At 36.8% G+C, this 11203-nt stretch overlaps 1 protein-coding gene across 1 annotated transcript; it reads right to left on the bottom strand.

The window, feature by feature from the left end:
* Positions 1 to 301: 301 nt before the first annotated feature.
* LOC113240245 (electron transfer flavoprotein subunit beta) lies at positions 302 to 11172 on the bottom strand. Its single transcript, XM_026477493.1, has 6 exons — positions 11019 to 11172; positions 9339 to 9497; positions 4594 to 4752; positions 4160 to 4240; positions 3636 to 3776; positions 302 to 607 (listed from the first exon to the last, which is right to left on the bottom strand). The coding sequence occupies exons 1-6, from the start codon at positions 11067 to 11069 to the stop codon at positions 437 to 439; spliced, it is 762 nt and encodes a 253-aa protein (XP_026333278.1). The 5' UTR covers positions 11070 to 11172; the 3' UTR covers positions 302 to 436.
* Positions 11173 to 11203: the final 31 nt, after the last annotated feature.

Here is an 11203-nt window from a genome sequence, read left to right as displayed (position 1 = left end):
GCGAGTATGGGTTTCCTTAGGTGCACAACCTTCTCTTGCCAAAAACTCAATGAAGGCTCTTTCTTTTAGCTTCAATTCTATAGATCTAATCAGATATCTGAAAATGACAAGAGTATATAAATAGAATAAGGTTACCTATAATACAATGCATGATAGTTTAGTAGCTTTGAAAGAAATAAAAGTTACAGCGATGGAGTCATTACTTTTTGTCTGCCCCTCGTATAATTAATTGAACTTGTATAAATTAATGTAGAATAAATGTAGTTTATTTAACATGATGATTGTATATTCAACAAAATTACGTCAACATTATGGTACAATAGAGCTAAATTGACAATTCATGTAAAATATCATGTACAAATTGTTTTTGTTTTTTTTTGCTATACAACAAACACTATTATGTAATAAATGTTGGATTTCTCTGAAGTTGGAGTTTTCAAATGTGTCCGCCTTCCTTAAGCTTAGCCACTAGCGCGTCAACGTCTGGAACGATGGTGCCAGCCTGCCGCACTGGTGGGTCCTCTACCGAAACTATCTTGATTCTCGGCGCTAAATCCACTCCAAGGTCTTTAGCTGTCACTTTCTTCAATGGCTTCTTTTTAGCTTTCTAAAAAGAATAAATAATAATAATAATAACGCACACACTCAACATAGCCCGCATTAGAGAAACCCTGTGTCGCGGGTGCCATGGACACACATAGACATGCATAAATTACACCCGAACTCACGAGAGAAATAAATGTAGACCATACAAATATTTCTTCCGATCCGGGAATCGAACCTGGGATCTCTGCGTGGCAGTCCGGCATGGTAACCGTTCGGCCACAGAGGCAGTTATACTCATTGTATTCTAATAGTCATTGTTTCGCTTATAGAGTTTAAAATCAGGGTTCGAAATTATTAAGATTTTCTTTGATAGTAATTGGCTGTAGTTAGCAAAAAGGATTCAATCCACAAACTTACCAAAAAATGAGTTATATGTACGAAACGGTTCCTAAAGTCTAACCTCTTAGATCGGCAAAAAAAACCCAACATATAAACAAAAATAAATATCTTTGGAGTTACATGACATTATAAGTTTTGTAAATAAAACAAGAGTGAGAAACACTTAAACTTTAAACTGCCATTTATCGAAAGTGACTGGATATGCATTGGATCCTTTTTGTTTAACCACGTCCAATTATCCATGCTGATTTATAAATTTTTCTTTCTTTTAATTTTTGACTAAGAATGACAAACAATGACAAAATTAAGCTAACACGAAAAAAAATGTCAGTGAAAAGGATTTGGTTTGTGATCTTTAAATCGACTTCAAAAAAGGAGGAGGTACTCAATTTGACTGTATGTTCTTTTTTTGTATGATTTTGTTTTTGTTGGAAAGAAGGTAGTTTGTAGGAAGGAAGTGGTCCCATTTAAATTTAAAGAAAATAATATATCTCAATATAAATCTGGTTTCGCGCACTTTCCGTTAACCGATTTCAATAAAACTTGGCAAATAGATTTTTTGAAATTTTGAGGTTGGTTTTTTTAGTACTCTGTACCTTGGAGGATGAAAAAAAAAACAGGAATAGTCATAAGCTTTGGACTGAGATTATTTTTTGAGATTGACGTTCGACATGTTTGGATATATCTCTGATATAAACACATGCCACGACATTGCTAGCGGTAGCATTTTGATGTTCTAATTAATTTAATAAATGTCAAGATAATTTTAACCCTGTTTAAAATAGAATGATACGTGGTTTCAATGTTACCTTTATTATTTCACTAATACAGTGTTAATAAGTTAATCACAGCTTATGATAAATTATATTAGAAAGTATACTCCGAAATAAATCTGTCCATGCGCTTGTTTCAAGACATGTTATAAGTTGTTGAATAGCAGTAGAGCTCCTTGTGAAAGAGTTCGTCCAGGGAAATACTGCCACAATACCTATTTCTACCCGCCAAGCTATAATGTTTATATTAAGCCGGGTACTCACTAACAAGCTGTAACTGCAATGTGACAGACACAGTAACGAGGTTCTTGTGTGTATGCTTGAAACAGTCTTCAATCAGACAGTTCACTGCGAACCGCACGCGTTCGGCTCGCGAACCACGTACACACACACATGACACATGATACACACTATGATTTTTGGTTACATAACATCATTGACATCATAACCTTATGATGTCGATGCATTAACATGCAACAGTTACAGCTCATTATAGTCCATTTCATTAGGGATGAGTTCTGTAACACTTTTAATTTTTACGTTACACGCATACGATTTATAACTAATCTTTCAACCAGGTTACAAAAATAAATATTTTTGTTATAATGTACCAAAATCAAACACAATTCAACAAAATTACATCTACAACATATTTGTTGTAGATGTAATTTTAAGTCAAATTTGTGGTATATTGTGTAGATAAAAAATGAAATAATAAATATAAAAATAAGTTACCCCAACTGCTTCATGCGTAAAACGGATTATTTATCCATAGAGATTTACACCATAGAATCAATAAATCAAATCGGCTTTTGTATAACTCGCGTCAATACGAGGCATTAACATACCTTGTTAGAGGGTTTTATTTTGTTTTTAACTTTGCGTGATCTTTTTGGAGTAATTGTTTAAATTCCGTTTCGTTTGTGTTGATTTTATGCTTTATTAAAAACTACACAACCAAACAAAAAGTCAACACTTTTTGTTTGGTTGTGTAGTTTTTAGGGATAGACACAACATAAATTACCCTAATTACCTACTTAATGTGTAAAACGAAAAATTTATCCACAGATATATTTACACCATTACTTTGTCATTAGTTGTTCTTAAATTATTTTCTGTAAATCGATTCCCTCTTCGTTACAAATTATCTCGATTATCTCTAGAAACTTCAAATTTCAAACTTCACCGTAATCATCCCTATTGAAATGGACTATATTGAGTACCCGGCATTACTGCTTCCGGTTTGGGAGGAGAGTGCTGGCAAAACTACAGACACAAGGGATTTGACGTCTTTATCTCAAGGTGACAAGGTCTTAGGTCTTCTTCTTCTCTCTCTTGCAATTTAAAGCTGTAATTGGCACTGCAACTATTACGGCAGGCGCTCGACAATCGTGCTGTCAATTGATATCGTAAAAATGATTCTTTTCTTTTTTATGATACCTAGTGACGGGACGAACAAGTCATGCGCCGGGTGGTAAGCGACACGCCTGACTTAAGCAGTTGCAGTACCACTCAGAGGTTTACATCGCAAAGATCTGTAGGGCTGCCATTGTGCACGTCACCCTAAGATTAAGTTGACAAGTCTCAGGTGCCTATAATTTTACCAGCACCTTTACGCTTCAAAACCGAAACGCATGATGCTCACATTACTGCTTGGCGGCAGAAATATAAGGTGGCAGTACTTCCCTGAACTTTCACAAGGAGCTCTGCTTTTTCAATAAATTACAAATCATTACATGTTTTCACAGCTGAAAAGAAGTTCTGAATCTCCGACAAGCAGCCTTTTCTTGACTCAATTTGTATAATGAAATTGTAAACTTTATATCCACTGAGCCAATCCATTCCGATGCAATGTAAATTGAACATTACTGTTTAAATATCACAATTAAAAATACAGAAGCAGGTTGAAAGGCATACCATAATATTAGGTAGTGTGGCATATCTTGGTTCATTAAGGCGCAGGTCAGCGCTGATTACGGCTGGCAGCTTGGTCTTTATCACCTCCAGTCCGCCGTCGATCTCGCGGGTCACCGTTAAACCGGCGTCCGTTTTCTCTACCTGAGTGTGTACGTGTATTTTTTAATAATGGTATGTCTTATAAGATCGATACCTCCAACGGTCACTACGCCAACTTTATTTTTGGTCATTTTCAGTTATTTTTGTAAACAGCTACATTTATTTACTAATATTATGCTCCCCGAATTTTGTGGAAAAAAACGTATTTTGTGAAAAAAAAAGAAACAAAATAAAAACAGAACAGGTCCAAACATTAAGTAGTAGCGTAGTGACCTTGGAGGTATCGAAATGGTTCACAATTATACTTATAGAATTATACATATAGAAATAAAGTACTATTATTTCAAGTCTAAGATAAGGATAAGATAAGGTCTTTCCTGTTTCATGGAAGTTGACAATAGCATTGTTAACCTATTTCATAATACCTTAGAAGCGAAAGTGCCCTGTGGCCAATCTAGAAGGGCAGCAGTCATTTGTGCAGTTTGATTTGAGTCATCATCAATAGCCTGTAATGCAAAATACATAAATGAGATAATTTTTTCTTCAAATTAACTTCATACTATAAAAAATCGTCACTTAGTAAACAACACTGCCCAAGTAAGTAATTTGAAGTAATTTTACTGGAAAGTGAAAAAACTGCACTAATATTATTACATACAAGATTTTCTAATCTATTATATATTGGTAATAAGTGCTCTATATATGGACACAATTGTATAAGAGTTCCTTGTAATTTTTTATTGACATTCACGTTTTATTTGGACTTGAATTACTGACTTGAGCGGTGTTGTTTGCTAAGCGACGAAATGTTGAGTTCCACATATAAATTGTACTTCTTTCTATATAGCACTTTGGATACCTGTTTGCCAACAATAACGATGTCAGCTTTCTCGTCTTTGGACAGTTTGGCAAGGATCTTGGCCACATGCAGGGGCTGCATTGTATCGTACTCTGAGCCTGCAACTTCTACATGGATAGCGCGGTCAGCTCCCATTGCTAAAGCTGTTCTGAGGGTTTCCTGATCACAAAAGGAATTTAATTGTGTTGAATAAAAATACTGCACACAAAAATAAAAATACAGAATCATTAAAAGTAAGACAAAGCAAGACATAACAGTAGGGCTAGCCCTACTACACAATAGGGCGCAACTGGCGCTAGAGCGACATAAAGCGCGGGATCTCCATGCGAGAATAGCATATCTCGCACTTTATGTCGCTCTCGCGCAAGTGGCGCCCTGTAGTGGTAGCCCTACACGTAGCGTAATATCAATTTTTTTCAGGAAGACTTCTTTATAAATAGGAAGTTCTTTTCTGAAAAAATGAACCAACAATATATGGAAAAAATTTATATATATTTTATTTACTTGATTTATTGAGTTTTTAGGCTTTCACAAGTGCTATACATTGAATGAATCTATTTTGTTATAATTATTAATACAAGGATCGAACACTTAGAAAAAATTCTTCGATCCGGCCGGATTCGAAACGACGACTTCTAGCAAACCGTGTCAGGCGCTATGCCAACTAAGCCACGGAACGAACCAGCGGACCATACGAATTTATCTATGTGCGTGTTTGTCGGATCTTTGTATTTGGTTTTCAACAATAATGATAAGGCCCAGACTTGTCCGGGTTTGGTGAGAGAGCTATTGATCAATTTTAGGTAGAAAACACGATTTGACAACTGGCAACACTGAATTTCTCCTTCTGCCCTCCGATTGGTCGCTGGATCCTATCCACCAATTTTGATTGCAATTTAAATTGCCTGGACAAGGCTAAGAACACAATGGCGGTTTTATTGGTAGGTAAAACCTTTTCATTGTGCATTCCTCGCCTTGTCCGGGTTTGGTGAGAAGTATTTGTTACCACCTGGTGAGAGGTGTGAGAAGCTAAATAGTGAACACGGACTACAGTGAATAAGTGAATGTCATGTGATAGAAATGATGTGAATCGTTAAAGTTTTCATACTGTTTAAAAGAAAGATGTTTATTTAGTGTTAATCTTTGTATAGTAGTTTTGTAAGTAAACTAACATTCTGTAAGAAACATTGTATAATTTGATAAATAGACAACAATTACGTATTAAGCATGCATTTGTAAATAATTCAATAATATTCTAAATTGGATTAAATAAATTTGATACATTTGATGTGTTATTATTATTAGCACTGATAGTCTTATTTATTTTTCTACAGTAATGTTTATGGAAAGTCGAAGCCCGTCTCCAGTTACCTTTCTCGAGTATGGTGTCCAATGGGACGTTACATAACCAGTTGTAAGAGGCAACTGCAGAGCGACTGCTGCCAGGTGCAGCGTCTATACCTGCAGATTTAAGAACAGTTCTTACCCAACCGTCAATTACCGTCCTGGAGGCAGGTTTCGGCGTTCCCCGAGTCGTGATGAATAGTTGTTGAAATGAGCCTCTTCTTGATGTCGATAGTTCAATGACCTTTTTTACCCAGTAGACAGGGCAAATTGCTTGAACATCATGAGGGCTATGTTTCCATTCCGATTGTTGGTGTTGTGCGGTGTCTGTTTTCGAACCAAATATTGGCCACAAAATAATATTAGTATTATCCTCTTGTATGTGACCCGGTGAAACGGATAACAATGTTAAATCATGAACTCTCCTTCCCGATCTAAGTAATAATATTGTAGCACAACGCCGAAACGCTTCAAAAAATTAAATATTAATCGACACATTGTTTTGAAGCCATTGTACAACCTGTTGCGGGTCCCAAATTAGGACTTTCCTATTAATGGGGCGTGCAATCGAAACAGATTTTAACACTCGCCGCACAAATGTGTCTTGACTTAATTTTTTACTGAAATGCGGTACGCAAATAGTGGAAACAACAGATTTATGTAACTGTATAGTTGATGGCGCAAGCTTTTCTGTAATATGGAGATCTGCGAGGAACTTGACGAGGTCTTTTGTTTGCGGTGTAGTAATGGAAACTTCGTTTTTTAAACACCACTTTACCCATCGATTCCAGGCCGGTTTATATGACATCAAAGTAGATTTCCTCCACCCGTTCATCAATACGGCCTTCTCTGCTGGGGTCCAATTTTTCAGTAAGCTGTCCCAGCTCCAATCAGCCAAACTTCCAATATCAAATCGGTTACCTTGGGGAGCGGTAGGTTGGTAGTTACGTCTATCAGAGTTCTCTGTCTCTGTAGGTCGTGTATTAGAACTGGTCTGCTGAGGGCTCTGTTCTGTGGATCTGGTTATTCAAAACGACTTTGGGGGGGCTACTACAATATACTGGCTTCTGCAATTGTTTAGGTGAGTCAAAACCCGAGGCATGAGTAACGGAGGAGGAAACGCCCAAGCTAGTTGGTACTCCCATCGCCTGCTGAAGGCATTGTGGAATAGAATAATGGGGAACTACGTGGGCTCGCGCTGATGCGAAGAGATCCACCTGAGGTAAACCGAATTTTTGAAATATTTTGTCTGTCGCTTCTGGTAGGAGATGCCACTCTGGTATCGATTTGCCTCCAGACAATCGATCGGCCACACAGTTGAAGCGTCCTGGTAGATGTTGATAAGTAACTACAAACTGTAAGTCTGGAATTAGTTGACATACCTGGCGGGTTTGACTCATTAATTTTGATGACTTCGTGCCCCCTTCGTTCCTTACGTACGCGAGAGCCGTTACATTGTCAGACTGAATCAGCAAATTGGCCCCGCGTGAGCCCTCTGTATTTGATTCTATCGCTCTCTGGATCGTTACTAGCTCCTTGAGGTTGCTGTGCCAAGTTTGTTGTTGAGGTTCCCACGTCCCGGCAAGACACGTGTCGTTTAGTAGTGCTCCCCAACCGTAATTGGAAGCATCTTGTTAGTAGTGAGTAATCTGTGGTAAATGAATCATAGAAAAATCGCTTACCGCACGCCGCCACCACTGTAGTTCCAACAGGACGTCCTTCGGTAACATGTATTGCTGCTTTGGATGCTTTCCCTTGCGTAGCGCGCGAAGGTGACGTTGAAAGTGGCGGCAATGTAATCGACCCTGTGGCACTACGTAGTTGGCAAAATTCAAACGCCCTAGAATGAACCTCGCTTCACTGAGAGAGCAGGTCTTCTTCAAAAGAAGTCGCTGAAACTCCGTTTGTAGTTTTACTATCTTCTTGGGAGGAAGATATTTTTCGTTCTGTAGGGTATTCCATTGTATGCCTAAGAATTCGATGTTTTGTGTGGGATTCGTAATAGATTTTTTGAAATTGAGAATCCATCCTAGAGCCTGAAGAAATTCTATGATTAAAGAAGTTTGCCGCTGAAGCAAACATCGATCTTGATTGACGATCAGAAAATCGTCGAGATAAACTACAATACGGACACCCGCCTCTCGAAGTCTCTGCGCCACAAAGTTTGTTAACATTGCAAAACACCTCGGGGCACATGCTATACCGAATGGAAGGCAGGCCATTTGGTAAAGTACATGTCTGAATATTAATCTTAGGAAATGTTGGTGAGGTGGCATGACGTTTACGTGAAAATACGCTTGTGATATATCGACTTTCGTCATCCAGTCTCCCGGTTGCAGAAACTTTGGAATCTCGAAATGAGATATAAGATAAAATTTCTTTATTGTTATATAATTGTTTAGATATTTCAAATTTAAAATTGGTCGGAAGGAAAGGTCTGCTTTTTGAATTAAAAACATCAGTGACACATAACTGGGACTTACTTCCGCTAGTTCTAAGACCTTTAAATCTAACATTGCCCGAGTTTCTGCAGTCATTTGGGGAGAGTCTGGTGTTTGGTAAGTGTTCAAATCCGGTATCAATAAAGGGGGCTTTCTTATAAATGGTATTCGAAGATTGGAAATCATTTTCAATATAACTGGAGGAGCTCTTAGAGCCCACCCCCCTGTGATAAAAGTGTTGTAGGCGACCCGCTTCGAAGCGATGTGAGTCAAACATAGCGGCGTCTCTTGGAATCGATGTGACGACACTCGCGAGACCTCCTAATCTCGTGCTTTCGTTTTCCACGAGACGCCGCCAACCCCCTAGGTTTTGAAGGCTCTGTGTTGGGTGTACGAAATGGTTGCATGAATTGGTTTTTCAAAGGGAATTTGATCTGACCTTTAGATGTAGACGAAAAAGACATTTCTTTTTGCCGGTTGTGGTTTAGCAAGCACTTTCGATAGACCACCTCGGTCAAGCGATTTAGAAAATTGTTCTGATCCAAATAAAAATTCAGAAGATCTAGAGTATCTTTATTAAGAGTATCTTTTTTGAATTTTTCTACTGAATAAAAAGTGGCTAATTGAGGTGCAGTGTCGGGTACTTTTCAGGATTTCCCCTTAATCGTGTATTCCCAACGAAATTCAACAACGCAATGAGGAAAACCGCGTGTCGCGTCTGAACAACGGCCATCGCACCTCCACACTGGTGGAGGTGCGATGCAAATATACGTGCAAATATACATGGCGTGGGAACCCAGTATTTCTCCTATGAGGCTGATATAGTCACTCAAGGTGGCTAAAGACTCAATAAAAAATAGATTAAAAAATATATATACATGGCAAAAAAAAATAGTGTCATGTTATTTGTTTCATTTATTATATGACATACACTTAGAGACTATAACAAATTGAACTCACTTGTGCCTGTGTTGGTCCACATGATACAGCTATGACTTCACTGGCCAGTTTCTTCTCCTTCAGGCGCACAGCCTCCTCCACAGCAATCTCATCAAACGGGTTCATGGAGTGTTTCACACCTTCCGTAACAACGCCAGTCTTGTCTGGTTTCACACGAACCTGAATGCAAAATTTAAATTAAGTGTAGCAATTCCATTTACAGCAGTTGTATAGAAATACAAATGCATTAAAATAATTCTAGGGTCAGCGGACTAAAGCACATAAGTCAAAGTCCAACATCATTCATTTAAATTAATATAGTACTATCTACTGGCTAAAGCACATAAGCCAAATTTATTTATTACTCCATAAATTTGTAACTTTATTCTAGAGGCGTTTTTTCAAATTCATCATTCTCTTCACATCTTCCAACTACTATAAACAACACAAAAAATATATTATTATATGTATATTAACAAATGAAGCACTTTTTTTATTTATGTACTTTAGTTCGCTGATCCTCGCTTCTACAAATTGTAGATTTTACAGTAGTAAGTCATATCGTCAGCTTATTGCAAGAAGTCATTAATTGCCATACAATTTATATCATTTATATGGCAATTAATGACTTCTTGCAATAATCTGACGATATGATGTATTGTAAAATGCAATATATTGTAAAGTAATATGTGTATTACATTTGCAAACATAACACAGATTATGATTTAAAAAATACTTTGTGCATAAATAGTATCAACTAACACCACTTTAAAAATTGTTTATTTATAAAGTTTTCAACTGTTAAAACTAGTGGCATATAATGAACAAATAGTTTTTAAATCATGTTTTTATTATTATTTCATTAATGGCGGCTTGGGTTTTGGCCAGTGTCAGTTTCGATGCAGCAGCACGATTGTTCTGGCCTGTAACACTTAGGTGTTAATGCCAGCCATGTAATGTCAATCCTTGTGGATTACTCTATTGTGTTGCCTCATAGTGAGAAGCAAGACCTCACATATAAGTACAGACTTTTAGACACATTTTATAGTTCCTAAATAAGAAAACAAAAAGAAATCGTACTGTAGTAAGCAGCCCTTAATTAGTGATAATCATGTAGTGAAGAACTACGAAAGTTTTAAAATCTTCAGTTGTAGATTTTAAGGTAATAAGTTTGCACATTTTGACTAGTTGAAATAGTTGTCTTAGGTGCCGTCAGGCATACATACTCATTTCGGTCTCAAATATCTGTCGCAGGTTGAATCCAACATTCTGATTGTAACTTGGTAAGAAAATTAAAATTTTCTGGAGTTATATAATTTATATTGAGATTAACCATAAACTCATTGGATTAAACCAATAATAATTCTCGTTCAACATAACAAATTAAAATCTATTTAAATATTTTTGGGATAAATTAACATACATAACGATCGTTAAGTGATGATTTGATTAAGGACCCTGAAATTCAAAGAATTCCATATCACTGATACCCCCTTGACTTTAATTACTAAACTGATAAGAAAAATTTGGATGTACGCTGCGAAAGAAACATTACGGAACTTTTTTATCGCTGAAGTAGTACATTGGTTGATATTTTAAAGTAAATTAACTTCATATAAATGTAAATTTGGTGAAAAGTTTTTAAATGAACTTCGACAATAACAAACGGAAGGTAACCTTTGCACTTGTTAATTTACTTACTTTGACGGCATAGTCGATGACTCTCTTCACTCCAACAAGTACGCGGGCCATTGTGATTGTAAAAAACAATATTTAATTGCAAGCAAACAATTATTAATTAAATAAAGTTAGTAAAAACAAGAGAAAATCGAGTCTTCGATCAGTACAAAGTCCGAAAAAAATGCTGCCACTTTTTTTAAAGAAAA

The sequence above is a fragment of the Hyposmocoma kahamanoa genome, unplaced genomic scaffold (genome assembly GCF_003589595.1).
Source record: "Hyposmocoma kahamanoa isolate Upper Pololo Valley unplaced genomic scaffold, ASM358959v1 129, whole genome shotgun sequence".
Taxonomy (NCBI): Eukaryota; Metazoa; Arthropoda; class Insecta; order Lepidoptera; family Cosmopterigidae; genus Hyposmocoma; species Hyposmocoma kahamanoa.
This window is presented reverse-complemented; position numbering and strand designations above follow the sequence as displayed.

Bases quoted from the DNA above. Each gene is read 5' to 3' on its own strand.
- LOC113240245 (XM_026477493.1), bottom strand. From the start codon at position 11,069: ATGGCCCGCGTACTTGTTGGAGTGAAGAGAGTCATCGACTATGCCGTC. The intron at 4,753-9,338 runs GTGAGTTCAATT...TTTTGTGATCAG, and splicing joins GTGGACCAACACAGGCACAA to GAAACCCTCAGAACAGCTTT. The intron at 3,777-4,159 runs GTATTATGAAAT...GTACACACTCAG, and splicing joins AGGGCACTTTCGCTTCTAAG to GTAGAGAAAACGGACGCCGG.